We start from the raw sequence: 17,083 nt of genomic DNA on the forward strand, positions 1-17,083 counted from the left end.
TTTAGGCTTCATAAATTGCCAAAATAGTATGTGTCAAACACAGAAAATGGGGGGGGGAGGGAGAAGCTAACAATGCGTACGGAGATGTATCCTATGGGTCAGTTCAATGCTTAATCTTAGAACAACTAATATAGGAATCTGAAGCTTATATTTATTTGAACACTATTTTGCATTTTTGCCCGGAAGAAACCGGGAAATACGAGTTAAGTAACCAATATCAGCCTGGGCAAACATAGCTGAAGGTGGGCAGGCACGCACCCACAGAGTGAGGAGATGGAGAAAGCAGCTCTAAAAAGTGACCCAGTGAAGGGAGGGAAGGGGAAAAGCGCGCGCCACAGAAGGGGGGGCAGCGGGCCACGAGCCCGGCGCCCCCCCCCCCCCCGCAGCAACGCGCGCGCGCGCGCGCTCCAGGGAGCACAGACCATTGTTGTTGTCTACTTCGCAGACGGTCGCACCTGGTCCGGAAGGGCGGGGCAAGCGAGCGGAGTCGGCCCAGCAGCGGCCAGAGGTTCGCTCCACGAAGGGCGCATCTTGACCGTACGGCGCTAAGACCTGGCAGCCTTCCTGAGGCGGAGGAAGCGGCAGCAGGGAGGGACTGCGCGGCGATTGTTGAGGGAGCCGGCTGAGAGGTTGACATTTGTGCGCCGTGGAGCGGCGCGCATCCCCTGTCCATACTCGGGGCCGAACCAAGCCGAGCCGAGCCGCGCTGGGAGCTTCCCGGCGCTCAAGTAGCCGGCTTGTGGCAAGCGAGATCGGCCGGGGGGGGGGGCGCACGTGCTGGCCGGGCTGTCTCCTGTCTGCCGTCGTTCATGCTCCGGACCATGGACAGACTCAGCGGTAAGGCTTGCCCGAACGAGGGCTGTTCCAGCTTTCCTCTCAAAGGCGTCTCAAAGATTTTTATTTTATTTTACAAAAATCTGTTTAGCTGGAGCGGCGGCGGGCTGAGGGGAACTGTCAGTTCGCGCTCCCGGGAAAGGGCGCCGCTGCTGCTTGCTGTTGCTGTGTGATGCCGAATATTGCAGCGCCGTCTCTCCTGACTCTGAGGGGACTCTCCCGCGTCGCTTTGGGAGGAAGGCGTGCTAACTTGGGGTGGGGGTGGGGGAAATGCTTTCAAAACCAGCCTAGGCTGCAAGCGCGCATCCCGAGACGGCCGAGCGCTTCCTCTCCGCGCGTTATCTTCTTTTGCACCACTTCCAATAGGTAGCCTCGTTTCTGGGCGCGAGAGCAGCAGTTTGCCCCCAGACTGAGAGCCCTCGTTCTGGTCTGGTCCGGGGAGGGGGGGGCGAGCCACGCCCACTCGAACTCGCATTCACGACACGTTCCGCCTGGGGCAATTCCATTGCGGGGCTCGAGCGCGAAGTGGGGGGGGAGAGAGAGAGGGAGGGAGGGAGGGGAGAGAGAGAGAGAGAGAGAGAGAGAGAGAGAGAGAGAGAGAGAGAGAGAGAGAGAGAGAGAGAGAGAGAGAGAGAGAGAGAGAGAGAGAGAGAGAGAGAGAGAGAGAGAAGGAAAAAAAAAGAGGACGGGTGGGGAAAATTTAGGCGGGCGTGGGAGCAGTGCAAGATTCGCGCGGCTGGAAGAATATTTGGAAGCCTGATTGTCGTAGGTTGCCAAATCGACTGTGCGCTGTGCCCAGAAGCGTTCGGGTCCACGCGCGTGCGTGTATCTTGATGAAACGGGCAGTCGGGACCACGTCGAGAGAGACACGGGGAAAGCAGAATTATGGGAAGTCTTTCTTGTGTGCAAACCCCCCCCCCCAAAAAAACACCTAAAAGCATAGCCAAGGCGAGCTGTGCGCACCCAAAAGCTTCCACCCCGGCATTGTCTTCTTAATATAGGGCTTTGTGTAACCTGTACGCCGGAGGCGGAGGCTTGCGGTTGCCAAATGGCGCTCCTCGAACTTCCTTGGCAGGCTGACGGCGTGCCTCAACATTGTTTCTTTGCCGTTACTAAAGATCCGTCGGGGACTATAATGCCTGATATTCGGTGCAAAGGCCGTCGAGGGGTTACATCTTTCTTAAACGTACTGGGGGTGGTGGGGAGGGGGGAAGGGGTCTGCTCGGACCAGTGCTTTTTTTTGTAAAAGAAAAAGGTGCCGGAACTCACACATGTCATACAACCCGCCTTGCCTACCCTACAAGGTTCCATCCAAAAAAGGTGCCGGAACTCCGTCCTGAGCGTTCTATGAGAAAAAAAGCCCTGGCTCGGACAATGACTCACACAACGTTGAGTCTGAGATGGAGAAGGCAAAAAATGATAGATCGCTGCGTGTAAATAGGCAACCCACTTTCCAAAAGACGTCGCGATCTTAAGACTGTGGCTCCGTCTGTTCGCGTATGCATTGTGCACGAGAAAGAAAAAAAACCCAATAACAATTCCTCAAAAAAGGGATCAGGAATGTTGCTTGAGGCTTTAAAGTGTGTCTGTGTGGGGGGGGGCATTAGTGTACAAAGACCAAGGAGATCTAGCCGTATTTACTCCATATTTATTCACTGTTGTAAATATAAAATTAGATAAGCCAATCCAAAAGTACTAGACAAGAGGAGACAAGACTTTTGACCTGGGTTATGTGAGCGCCTGTTACTCATCCCAGCTTCTGCCAACCTAGCAGTTCGAAAGCACGTAAAAATGCAAGTAGAAAAATAGGGACCACTACGGTGGGAAGGTAACAGTGTCCCGTGCGCCTTTGGTGTCTAGTCATGCCGGCCACATGACCACGGAGATGTCCTCGGACAAGCGCTGGCTCTTCGGCTTTGAATCGGAGATGAGCACCGGCCCCTAGAGTCGGAAACGACTAGCACGCATGTGCGAGGGAACCTTTACCTTTACCTTTTATGTGATGCTAAAAAAATGGGCAACTTGGTTCCTATTTCTGAGTTCATTTTGCTACATTACTTTGGGATAGCTGTTGAAAATGCTGGTGCTGTTGCTAGGTACAGAGACGTATGAAAATCAGCCTGGACTGAACTTAGTTCCCATTGACTTCTGGGCAGCCTGTCTCCAACTTGGTGTCTCCCAGATGTGTTCAGGAGTCCCATCTGCCAGAATTTCCAGACAATGTTGGCTCTGCTACCTAGAATTTTGAGAGCTGTAATCCAAACACACCTGGAGGCAAGACCCCTGTTGGGGAAGTTTACACCAGAGGCCTGCTCTTAATTTTGAAAGGTTTTTTAAGAGCTGTGTGTGCTGGGGTTCATGTATCATTATGCAAGTATCCATTAACCTGCATCTTGTGGCCATCTTTGGTCTAGCTAGTGATTAAGGCTAGAAAGCCAGAAATTGTGAATTTTAGTCCTTCCTTATGCATGAAAGCCAGTTGGGTGACCTTGGGCCAGTCACTGTCAGCCAACTCATTTAATAGGTTTGTTGTTGTAGGGAAAATAGGAGAAGGGTGTCTTGTTGGATATGTTTGCCACTTTGAGTTATTTGTAAAAATAAAGGTGGGATACAAATAAATAAACAAATGTCTCAGGTGTCCTCCTCATGATTTCACTTCAGACATAGGTAGAAGAATAAGGCAAAAAAAAAAAGGAGCGGGGGGGGGGGGAAGGTTAATTCAAGCATTCTTAGGCACACTCATAACTGATTGTGCAACCAGAAGATCCTTAAATTGCTTTGCATATTTTAAGACTACCAACAGAAGAGAATATTTGTAGCTCAGAATTGAACTTTTGGTGCCCTCTGAGGTTGCTTGTTTACTTGCAGATGTTTCATAATCCAACTAAGAAATCTCTTCAGGGCTGTGGGGAGTGGGGTTTGTTTTAATACACTGGCTTGGTTTGTGATAAACCCCATTTTCTCCTAGTTGGATAATGTAATGTTGCCTAGTTGGGTAATGAAACAACTAAGCTCAGAAAGCTCTAAGGACCCCACAATATTTTAAGATTACATTTCCCCAAGATGGAAACCTCCTGATGTTTTGAACTTCAATCCCCATAATTCTCAGCCAGAATGGTCTAGAACAAGAGTCTCAAGCCCGATTGCATTGCAGGCCATCACGTGACGTATCAAGCTTGGTTTGCCCTTGCAAGGCCAGGGTGGGCGCGGCCTGCAAGGGCTGGATGCAGGCCATGTGTGGGACATGCCAGGTCTAAAAGTTAGATCTAACAACTGAAAGTTCCCAAATTGGGAAATAGTGGTTGAGATGATGTGTCCATATTTTGGGGAGGTGGACTTTTGCAATTCAGTTACTGGACTAAGATAAAAAGATATTGTACCTTTATTTTTAAGTTTATTTTGGGGGGGGGCTTAGACTTTTTATTGTAATATTTCAGTGACAGTGACTTTTCATGCATTATCAGTCTTGACAACTTTCCTTTTATCTCTCATTTGGAGAGAAATTGCAAAAGACTCATGTGATAGCCATTTTGCCCTTCTTTCCATTATTATTATTATTATTTTATTATTTATTAAACTTATATACCGCCCTTCTCCCGTAGGACCCAGGGTGGTTCACATCTCATTCATGAGGCAGAACCAGATCTTGGAACTGCTTAGATTAGGAAATTAATTCTGATACACGTTTTTGCAGGCTACACCCCTCTCATAAGCTTCACAAAGCATTATTCTGAAATTGGATGGATGCTCATACTTCATAAGAGAGAACTTTAGAAAAAAAAGTTCATGGGAAGGATACAGAGGTAGTAACAATTACTTTATTAAGAGTGACCATCCATAGAACAGTTGTTGGGTGTGATATAGACATTCTTGTCTTGGTGAGCTGATTAACAGATGTCAGCATGATTTTTTTAATATGTAGCAGATTACTCTCTCTCTCTCTCTCTCTCTCTGGAAACTGGCATTCAATGGAATCTTAACTGTTCATGTCTGGAAATGCTATGTATATCTCCTCTATATACAGGGTGCACATTCCAACAATAGTCTGAGCAGCTGTGAGGACAGCCTTGATGGGATCCTTGCTATGATATGTGACTATAAATAAACCCTCTTTTGCACTTGACCACCATTGGCTTCTGCTAAAAAACGAAAACTTTTTGACGGAAGAGGAGTTTCAGTAGAAAATAACATAATACAGTACTGTAGCAGCTGGCTGCAGGGCACTGGCACCAAGAAATAGGAAAATAAATTTCCTCTTTCGTGCTTACATGGGTGGTACTAATATGATCTTACTTACCATGGGTGGTACTAATATGATCTTTGGTTTGGTGGGGTTGAAATCAGAGTGGAATAATACTGCAATCCTGGAAAAGCCAGCCCTGCTCCCTTTTCTTACAAAGAAAAAACAGTCTATAATGGCACACTTCCTTTGTAGAACATGGAAATGGTGATGACTCTGTCCCTGTCTCCTACCTTGAAGCTGTGTCTGACTATATTCAGGCCCTTATCCTGTTACACATTCATTGTTAAGGTAAGAATGAAGATCCAGTGTCTTTCAGAGGTTGGATTATTATTTCCATTATCTCTGTTCATAGCCCTGGCTTGGTTGGGGCTGATGGGTTAAAGTCCGTCACTCTCTGAAAAGACTTTCCTCACCCTGAACTCAAGGCTTGCCATTCAGAATCTCAGAATAACAGAGTTGGAATTCAGTTTTTCTGCTCCATTTTTGCAACCCTTCTGAAACAGAAAACAGTAAGAAGAACAGATAATATAACTCTTAGAAATGTTTTACTTACCACCTTGATCCCAGTAGAGAAGCTTCTTAAATGAAAATAAGTTCTGAAATATAATGAAATTGATCTGCAAGTGACCAAGTGTATACCTTGGTTACTGGCACAAACTGTTTATATATAGACTGGATTACACATTATTGTTTTTAACATCAAGTTACATTGTATTATAATTACAACTATCCTTTTCTATTAAAGCTCTAGGCAACTTATGTGACATGTCTTCCTTCTTTTTAACCCTGTAAATTAGACTAGGAAATAGTGACTTAACCAAAGTAACTTAGCATACTTCATAGAAGAGAAATGTTAGTCTATGGCAGACATGTCAAACACAAGGCCCGGGGGCCGGATCCAGCCCACGAAGTGGTTTCATGTGGCCCGCGAAGCCATCCTGGAAACAGTGAGGGAACGGCCCCCACTGCCTTGGCCCTGGCCCAGAGACCCTCCTCCTGCCAGAGACCCTCAGATCTGTCCCACTCCTGCCCGGGCCCCCATAGGCACCCTTGATGCGAACGATGTAGAGCTGGCCACGCCCACCTAGTAGGCCATAAGCACTCTAGCCATGCCTACCCAGTAGGCCACGCCCACCCTGGCCATACCCACCTGGCCCCCTGAGGGCAACCGCAATGCTGATGCGGCCCTCAATGAAATTGAGTTTGACATCCCTGGTCTATGGTGACAGAAATCAGCCCACTTCTCCTGATTTCATCTCATGAAAACTTATGCCTTTTGATAAAAGACTCCTGATTTTTTAACGGCTTTTGTATTTGAGGGCAGGTTGAACCTGCATTACTCAGTTCCCTTACAAAACCTTAAAACACTACACTGTGTCAAATAAATGGTAATGATGTCTATTACTGGAAGAAAAGAAGATGCATTAGATGGTGTAATAATGAATTTAGTTTGAAAAAGCTTATATGTACCACAGAATTACTAATGGACTCAGTCGTCATGTTGTCTATTAAGCACTTGAACAAACAAACAAACAAATAAAACAGGTACGGTAGTTCTCAACTTCTGATCAGTCATTTAGCAAGTATTCAAAGTTACAATAGACCTTCCTAGAGCTATTCAGGGTCTTCTTTGTAATCCATTTTTATACATTTATAATCACAAACTCATTTTCCAGTCCTCTGAATAGGTTGCAAAATGGGACAAGGTAGCCAAAGCTTGGTGATTGTTTATCTAAAATATCACTGAGTATGTTATTTAGAGTTAGGAGGTAGCAATATTTGTACTTTCTTTGGAGACACCTGTTTTTTTTGCAGCTTGCAGCACCTAAAATAGCATTACTGTGAACTTTTCTTTAGGCTGGTGGTTCCAACAGCTCTTTAATACAGTCACACCTTCAAAAAAATGGTTAGAACCAATTTATGTGTGTTCCTCTTGCCTTCTCTTTCCTCCTTTCCCTTGTAGAAGTAGTGTATGGACATTCAAGCCCAAATCTCTAAAACAAGTATTACAGAGAAGCAAGAAACAGAAATCCTGGGTGAGCTACTGAAAGGGCATATCAAGAATAGGGCATCTCAACCTAAAATGGTAGTCTCTAATCTTCTCTGCAGGACTTTTATTACTATGGCAACCTCCTGTTGAAGAGCCACTGTTTGTAGACCTAGCTTTATTTAAACACTACAGAAATGCCAGCATTTTAGGCTGCTTTAGCTTTTATTTTGTGGTAAGTTTAATGGCTTACATACTTAAAAGGAACAAGATTTATAATAAATTGCTATTGGCATCTGGACTGCCCTGAATAGGTGGATAATGTAAAATCTTGATATCCTTCCAAAACCTAACTACCTATCTTCCTTTGATGAAAGCCATGTGAGAGAAACAGGATAATAAGTAAATAGGATAGGTTGAATTCTTTCCAAAGTGTGTAGAAGAATAGACTTGATGCACCCTACAGATTCATGATTCCCCTGGCTATATAATTAAATGCCCAATTAATGGTTGATGTGGGTATAAAAATATAGGTTAAATGTGACATTAGCCAAAATCTGGTCGTTATATTGTCTATGATCTAGCTTTCTTGAGGTATTTTCAGTTAGATGCTGTGGCCAAGATATATTATAGCTATCCTCTGTTTTAGTCTTAATAATTTACAGTTGTACAAGAAAATACAAGAAATTGGAGAAAACACACAACAGTTACGAATGAAAGGCAGTATTGGAGAGATTGCATGATAAAAGCCTTGCCTGAAAGTATTAGAGTCATAAAGTCCAGACATGTTGTCTGTGGAGAGATTGAAACCATTTAGCAATCATTGTATTGATTCTTAGATTGAACTGTTATCTCATCTGATCTAACTTTATTCCCATGATAAGAGGATTTTTTTCTATGTCTGAATGCAGGTAAGATATTTGGCTACTAGCATATATAGACTGTGATAGGGAAAGGAAATATTTGCATAACTATTAAGTAAAGGTAAAGGTTCCCCCGCACATGCGTGCTAGTCGTTTCCGACTCTAGGGGCCGGTGCTCATCTCCGTTTCATAGCCGAAGAGCCAGCGTTTGTCCGAGGACGTCTCCGTGGTCATGTGGCCGGCATGACTAGACGCCAAAGGCGCACGGAATGCTGTTACCTTCCCACCGTAGTGGTCCCTATTTTTCTACTTGCATTTTTACATGCTTTCGAACTGCTAGGTGGGCAGAAGCTGGGACGAGTAACAGGCGCTCACTCTGTTACGCAGCACTCGGGATTCGACCCGCCAAACTGCCGACCTTCTGATCGACAAGCTCAGCGTCCTAACCCACTGAGCCACTGGGGCAAAGGTCATGGTTGGTTAAAACTATGTAAGTGGATTTTTGTCATGATGTCCCTCAGTTTGAAATGATCCCCTCCCAGCAGAATAGAAACTGGGAATCTGATTGTAAATTGCATATAAATGCAATTAATTAGCTATCTCTTCTTCATGGAAGTACTTCAGTGTTACAATGGCTGAATGAGCTGAGCCCAAAGCAGAACTGATAGAATAATCTGAAAGACCTCTGCAAAGTACAACTGATTCTAGCAACTTAATTGTCTTTTAACTAAACTCTGTGAAAATAAAATGGTGATGCCCTTTGTCTGAATGTCCTGTTGTTCCTAAATACATTTTCCTTGCTCTTTGGAAAAATTCCATAATCTTGCTTCATTATAAAAAGGTTTCTGATCAAATAATGAGTTATGTTCAAAGAAAAAATGGCCATAGTTATGCTGGCTGGCTGGCATGTTAATAACTTACTGTATTTCTACTCTCCACTGAACTTGTCCCGCTCTTGAGTCCTTTAGTATGTACAAATAGTGGGGAAGAAGAGGACAAAATCTTTGTTTCTTCATGCACAAAGAAAGTTGGAATGCTTCCAGACAAAACAAGAAAATGTTGATGTTAAGGTCCTTCCTTTTGTCTAAGCTGCAGATACAGGTAGTCCTTGACTTACATTTATTTAGCGAGTCTTCAAAGTTACAGTGGCACTGAAAAAAAAGTGACTTATGACTGTTTTTTACACTTGTGATTGTTGCAACATTCTCAATGGTCATGGGATCAAAATTTGAACGCTTGGTAACCGGCATTCGTTTATGATAGTTGCACTGTCCCGGGGTCATGTGATCAGCTTTTGCAACCTTCTGACAAGCAAAATCAAGGGGGAAGCCAGATTCACTTAACCAAGTTAACTTAAATCTGTTAACTGTAGTGATTCACTTAACAGCTGTGGCAAGAAAGGTTAGATGAGGCAAAATAGATGAGGTACTGGTAACGGTGTTTAAAGCCCTCCATGGCATGGGGCCGGAGTACCTTAGGGAACATCTGCTGCCGGCATCAAGCTCCCTGCGCCCTGTGCGTTCCCACAGAGAGGGCCTCCTCAGGGTGCCACCGATCAGAGAATGTCGATTGGTGGCCCCCAGGGGGAGGGCCTTCTCTGTGGGCGCCCCGGAGCTGTGGAATCAGCTACCGGTAGAGCTCCGGATGGCGCCCGATCTTCGCTCCTTTCGTCGCGATCTTAAGACGTTTCAGTTTGTTCAAGCCGGCCTAGCCTGATGGGGATTGGTGGGGTTTTTTATTTTTGGTGTCTTAATTTTAACTTGGTGTTTTAGAATTTTATTCCAATTGTTTTAACTTGGGCAATCAATTAATCTTTTTTTTAATGTTTGTATTTAGTATTTTATTCTGCCCTGTGAACCGCCCTGAGTCCTCAGGGAGAAGGGCGGTATACAAATATTATTAAATTAAAATTAAATTAAATTCACTTAACAACTGTCTTGCTTAGCAAACGAAATTTTGGGCTTGACTGTGGTTGTAAATTGAGAACTATTTTTATGCTTGGAGAAAAGAGTCCACAGAGAGAATTGGAGTGAGGGGAAGCTATTGCCTTCATCTCTTGCTTGTGAATCTGGAGGGGCGTCTGGTTTCCAGATGGGAAGCAGAATTCTATATTAGATACATTTTCTTCCCCTTCTGGATCAGCTGTTCTCAACTGGGGCCCTAGGATATTTCATAGGGGCCACAGAGGGAAAACATGTGGCAGGGCCACAGTACAAAATCAAATTGTGTTTGTTTGTTTATTTATTTATTTATTTATTTAGTTATTTAGTTATTTAGTTATTTAGTTATTTAGTTATTTATTAGTTGAATTTATATACTGCCCTATTCCCAAAGGGAATAGTACTAACATGTTGGTGCCAGAAAATGCACCTGCCACTGTCCCATGTTTATACCCAAGAATAGGACCTGGACAGGGGGAGCCACAGGAGAAAAACATAATTTGGAAGGGGGCCACGGGTGAAAACAAAAGGTTGAGAAATTCAGTTCTAGATGACGACATCTACAAGCTCTTGATGTTTTCATTAGATTGATGAAAGTGGTGTTGAAGGGTAATGCTACAATCCCTGCCTGTTTTGTAATTTGTATCCTGTGATCACACAAACTTATAAAATGGGATGGAGCTTGCAATGTAACATTGCAATGGAAGTGCTAGATCCTATGGATGCCTCTGAATGTACAGCACTGTTTTGTTTGTGATTACTTTCTGGATATATTGGTCAAAACAGACTTATCTGCTTCTGTTTTGGATGGCTGAAGTATAAGCCTTGAGCATTTTTAAGAGGCCAGAGGCTGTCTAAAATCTTTTGATAGCATAATGTAAATTGTATATTTCAATGTGTGTTCCTTGTGGCATGTTTTAAGTTCCAATTAAGAAGAATGTAGAATGAGAAAGACTATGAACAATACTATTTTAAAATGCCCCACTGTATAGACAACTGCAAGTTAATTACGAGGCTGTGGGGACTAATATCCAGATTCCTTGTAAGAGAGTCAGAAGCAAATGTCTTCCTATTTACCTAACAGTAGTTGTATATATATAAGTCTGGAGCAGTTACACAGCTACAAAAGGAAAATTCTTTCTGTTTAGCCATTTTCTTGATTTAATCTTTCCCTAAACCATGATTAACTTTGCAGTATATTTTAAAAGCATACCTCCTCTGACTTTACACGTATGCAGGAGAAAACTACGATGGTCAAGAATTGAGCAACTGATTCTGAAGGAAGATATATTACTGTCTATTGTGCTGTCATTCTGACAAAGTCTTGATATTTTAACTGAAGTACAGTATGTGCCTTTAATTTATCACATATTAATTTTCCTCCAGTTGCATATTCATTTTTGTTTTATCAGGAGCTGAGTGATGTCATGTAAGGAACCTTATAATTACTAACTTGGGTTTAACGTTTTGGACTATTATGCACATGTGGAGCTGTACAGCCCCAGAAGAAGGGTGACACTGGATTGGGTGGGAGGAATCCTGAATCATTCTTGATTAGTTGCCTAAAATCCACTATGGGAATTCCACCCTTTTGTAAAATGCAGCCAAATGTAAGGGTGTGTGTTTTGAAATGGGAAGGGAAGGGATAAGATCACCCCTCAGCTGTTACTGAGAACAGCAAGAAGCTCTCCCCCACACTGTTGCAATGTTTCCCTTAGATATTAGCCCAATGCACTAGTCAAAAACTCATTACAATGACAACTCTCTACAATATATTCCCTCCTCCCAACTCACACACACCCCCAAATTAGAAGGATGTAAAGCCATTTCTCCCATATTTGTTTTTCTCTACATGGCTTTGAAAATTTGTACTGAGATGTGAACATGAGTACTAGGAAAAAAAAGGGAAGTGTTAAATGAAAATTGAAGTGGTATAAATGTTTATTCACATCAGCTCAGAAAAGCTGTCCTTGCACTATTTTACCATGTAGATTTCATGACACCACAGAGATCTTCCTTTTTTTCCTAAAGGTGATATGACAAGCCTCCAAGAAACTGCAAATATTGCTATTTAACCTTTCCTTCTAGTGCTATTTATATATTCATGGGTATATTTATATTATGTATACTTACATTTCTGTCATGCAAATTCCATAAATCCACCCTTTTCCATTTCCTTTATTCTTTTCCCCATGTTTTTCCAGGGATGGATTAGTGGAGGGTAGTCTGTAGTGCTACTCAAGTCATATTTATGTGTAATATAACTTAAAGTAATTGTGGGTTATATAGGTAGTCCTTGACTTACGACCATAATTGAGCCCCAAATTTCCACTGCTACGCAAGACAGTTGTTAAGTGAATTTTGCTCCATTATACATTTCTTGCTACAGTTGTTAAGTAAATCACTGCAGTTGTTAAGTCAGTAACACGGTTAAGTGAAGCTAGCTCCCCAATTGACTTTGCTTGTAAGAAGGTTGTAAAAGGTGATCACATGACCTTGGAACACTGCAACCATCATAAATACATGCCAATTACCAGGCGTGTTAATTTCGATCATGTGAACACAAGAATGTTGCAATGGTTGTAGGTTTTAAAAAATAGTCACAAGTCACTTTTGTCAGTGCTGTTGGACTCTCAAATGAGGACCCAGATTGTTGGGGGCAATTAAGCTGACTTTGTAATAATGCCACTTGGGTGGGTGTGTGTGAAAGCCCTAATAAGCAGGCATATACATAGAATGAAGGCTACTGCTAAGCTTGTAAGCCGCCCTGAGTCTTCAGAGAAGGGCGGGATATAAATGGAATTAAAATAATAAAAAAATAAAATAAAAAATGGTCACTAAGTGAAAGATTGTAAGTTGAGGACTACCTATACCAGATATATGAGTAAGAAAATGTTTCCTTTATTATCAGCTGTGCCAAATAAGAACAAAATTGTGGAAATAAATCCAAACACTACTGAAGATCCAAAGTTTCACATGTGGGAGAGCTTTTAGCCAAGAATAGCATAGCTTTTTGATTACTGGCTAGCATTTATTTCATTGTCAAGTAGGCAAGCCCTGCTTATGCTTTCAGTACTTGTCTCTTTATCTATAGATGGTGCTGATGTCAGCAAAATCAATCAAAGAAAAAACCAAAGTATCCTTTGGATCCTTCTTTCTATTTCCTTGGTGGAGCAGCAGGCTAATGCCTCCTTAAGTAACACCAGCTGCCTGCAATTAGTGCAGGTTCAAGTCCCACCAGGCTCAAGGTTGACTCAGCCTTCCATCCTTCCGAGGTAGGTAAAATGAGGACCCAGATTGTTGGGGGCAATAAGCTGACTTTGTAATAATGCCGCTTGGGGTGTGTGTGAAAGCCCTAACAAGCAGGCATATACATAGAATGAAGGCTACTGCTAAGTTTGTAAGCCGCCCTGAGTCTTCGGAGAAGGGCGGGATATAAATGGAATTTAAAAAAAAATAAAACCACAGGATTTGGTAACACAATAGAGGCGCTTATTTCATTATCTGAACATGTGTAACCTGGAATGACAATTTTCAGAAGGAATACATAGCCTAATTGCCCAGCTGGAATAGATGACAGGCAGAATTTCTTGTTTGGCTATTGCTGATACAGCACTGATGAACATTGTAATCATGCTTGCATATAATTATACCATTGTAAGTTAGGACTTGAGTGTCTTCAAGAAATAAATACTATTACTATGGATGTCTGCAGGAAAAAGCATGGGCAGCAAATAATGAAATGTGCACAACTATCAGGATGTAAATACCGTGACAGCCATCCCTTTGTCAGATGTCAGACTGCCAATCCATAAGGCCAGAGTTTGCATGATGACATCCTTTGCATGCATTGTCGTTTTGATATCATCATGGTTTTCTGTGATCCTCACAGAGGCTGATAATAGTTATTTGAACTGTTGCATTTTTTTCAAATATGATTTGGAGAATTGCTGTAGATCTTGTACATACCTGAGCACAGCACCCCTATTCTGTCTACTAAACGATCCCATCTATTTTTACACTTCTTCATTAGTCTGAAGAAATTTGTGTCTGGTTTTAGGGCTATCCCCTTAAAACAGCCTTCTCATTTATCAGGCTTGTGTGGATACCTGAACAAAGAAAGTGTTTTAATGAGTAGCAGAGAGGTGCTGTTTTGCATGATATCTGAAACATTTCTTCCATATCATGTTTGAAATGTACAGGCCTGGATCTCAAAAATATTTTGCCTTTCATCTTATAACTGGGGAATAGAACGTGAGTGTTTTTGTCCAAATGGGTGGGCGAGAAGAAAGTTACTGTTGCAAATTGTGCTGACAGTGTGATTTCCACCTAATACCAGTGTCATTTTGCAAATTTGATTGAGCTCATGAAACTGTTAGATCCAGAAATAAATTGCCCACTTATCCCTGAAGCTCACTGGGTGATTTTGAGCCAGGTAATTAATATCTCTGCCTAACCTATATCACTGGTTGCTCTTGGAATAATTTTGGGGAGAGTGGGAGACAAACATTACATGTCTCGTGCTGATTTTCTTGGAATGAAATGCACAAATACATAAATATATTTTTGTGATGTGGGAACTCATATCATTAGATGCATCATGAATGATTCAGTAACAGCTCTGATGGTTCATCCAACGTTGTCTTTGTCTACCTACCTGCTCACTCTATAGAAAGGAAAACTGAGATAGGAGCCAATGCATGGTGGTCTATGCCACAAAAATAACTAGACACGATCAAAGCTTCAGATTTCCACCTGGAAAACATTCCTCAAACTTTATTCACAAATCCAATGCCATTTATCAGTGCTGCTGCTAAAAGGCAATAATCTTCCTCACAAGGGGAAAGGCTGTACTGATAGGAAGTGCCTTAACAAGCGCTGGTGTTCATGTTGCACCTGACTTGTCAGCAGTGCTTGGCAAGGGGCGGATATGACAGGCCTGGCCAGGAAACACACTAAAACTGCTTCCCATCCTGTATTAGAACTACCTAAGAAGAGCCTTGGTGGAGCAGTGGGCTAATGCCTCCTTAAGTAACACCAGCTGCCTGCAATTAGTGCAGGTTCAAGTCCCACCAGGTTCAAGGTTGACTCAGCCTTCCATCCTTCCGAGGTAGGTAAAATGAGGACCCAGATTGTTGGGGGCAATTAAGCTGACTTTGTAATAATGCCGCTTGGGGTGTGTGTGAAAGCCCTAATAAGCAGGCGTATACATAGAATGAAGGCTACTGCTAAGCTTGTAAGCCGCCCTGAGTCTTCGGAGAAGGGCGGGATATAAATGGAACTAAAATAAAAAATAATAATAATACAACGCAACTGATAAATTTGGGTGCTTCTTTACTTCGGGCCCTCTACCTCTGTCTGTAAGACTATGAAAAAGGTCTAGTTACCACACAGTTGTTATGGGCAGGCAGGTTTCCAGGCTGAGTGCCTCTCTAATATGGTTTTTGGTAGCTTTAACATATGTGGAATTCAACTCTCGGAATTCCCCAGCTAGTTGAGAATTCTGGGAGTTGAAGTCCATACATCCTAAAGCTGCCAAAGTGGAGAAACATACTTAATGGATCTTTTTTATGAAAGACAATGACACAACATTGCCAAGGAAAACCATAGCACAAGCCGCATCCCCATTCCAACTTGCTCTGACAAAAGGCCTGTGTGGCATTTGTCATCCCCACGTGATTGCTCTGCATGGGGACATAGGACTCATGTTGATATAACTATGTAGCCGTGTGAAGAGCATCAGGGCATTTGAAAAAGAAAACACAGAGATTTTATTTGAAGATAACAGTTTCAAAATTATCCTGTAAGGCTAGATAGACTTCAGAAAAAGAGCACCAGAGTCAGGGTTTCAAGAAAACTTTAGTCAGACCTTACCAAGTCAGAAAGTTAAATGGAGTCTGTACCTCTTTGAAGCAAATCTATTTATGGATCTTTACTTTGGAAGTAGCTGTTGCCCTGCCTCCATTGCATTTGGCCATAGTAACTGGGATGTCATCAGCCCCATTACAGCTGAAGGAACCAGGATGAGGAAAACATTACATTCATACAGGATGTTTATGTCATCTTTGCTCCATGATCTATCTTGGCCAGCACAATGCCAAGGGATGTCCTGGAGAAGCCCTGTTTGCAGGAATCTACAGTTTTTGAAGCCTGGTATAGGAAATGTCTAAAGCCCCGCCTAAAAGGGCTTTCATTTCCTGTTTGAAGGCGGATGGTAAAATCTGTCACTTTATATATGGAGGTTTAACTGCTTTACCCTATACACAAAAGCCCACAGAGAAACAGTCTTATACTGCTTAAAATCTGACAGTGGGATTCTGATTGTTGATGGTCCCATTTATTTGTTTTGTATTTTTGTTTTATGAAGCAAGAAGTGCTTATAAAAATCCACATCATTTTTAAAAACTGGTTGTGTTGGATATTGCCCTGGGGAGCTTAGTTTAGTTGGAATGCAGGATAATTTTTTTAACAATAACAAAGAATCCTCCTTTGGAGATTAGGGGCAGGACAATGCTTTACTCTGTCCAACAGTATTTGAATGCTTTTCCTTACCAACAAATAATCTAATATTACTAACAGGACTAAAAGTTTACTCTTTGTATTGTTTAATCGAGTGCTCAAGACTGGATGATAGAAAATCATATATCCAAGATGTAGATTCCACAAACAAATGCAACAACAAGATATTTTTGTTCTATTAACCTCTTTCTTTCTGCTATCTTGCATTTGTTGGCCTTGTTTTAATAGCAGCCACTGTTGCCACTAGAAGGATCTGGTTTTTGTAACATAATATACAAATGCAAAACAGCCTTTCCACATTCCTGGGGCTTTAATTCCTCTTTAAACTCTTATCAACTTTTCACCAATGTTTTCACTGCTTTTGATAATAAACTCTTTCTTATAGGGGTGGAATTCTAAGAAAACTGCTGCCTACAGTCCAACTTATCATTGCTTCAGGGCTGGAAATACCCAAACTTCAACAAGCCTGTGGTTTAGCATTCTGAATCAAAGCAGTTGTAAATATTAAAATGTGGAGAAGGTGATTCTGATCCTGCGACGTTAACCATGTCTTCTGAGAAATAAGGACATAGTTAGAAATAAGGGTTCAAGGAGATTTGCTCCCAGGTAATTGAATAGAGCAGACATGTCAAACTCGCGACGTCATGTGACGTTGCGCAATGTATCGGGATGGTTTTGCCATTGCCGGCAATGGGGT

At 42.4% G+C, this 17,083-nt stretch overlaps 1 protein-coding gene across 1 annotated transcript in view; it reads left to right on the plus strand.

Moving 5' to 3' along the window:
* Positions 1-652: 652 nt before the first annotated feature.
* Positions 653-17,083, plus strand: part of AFAP1L1 (actin filament associated protein 1 like 1) — an 83,478-nt gene continuing 67,047 nt past the window's right edge. The window contains exon 1 of the mRNA XM_083352978.1: positions 653-837. Coding sequence (XP_083209104.1) covers positions 810-837 — 28 coding nt within the window. The 5' untranslated portion in view covers positions 653-809. The remainder of the gene's footprint in view (positions 838-17,083) is intronic.

Source organism: Vipera ursinii (assembly GCF_947247035.1).
Source record: "Vipera ursinii genome assembly, chromosome: 2".
NCBI classification, from domain to species: domain Eukaryota; kingdom Metazoa; phylum Chordata; class Lepidosauria; order Squamata; family Viperidae; genus Vipera; species Vipera ursinii.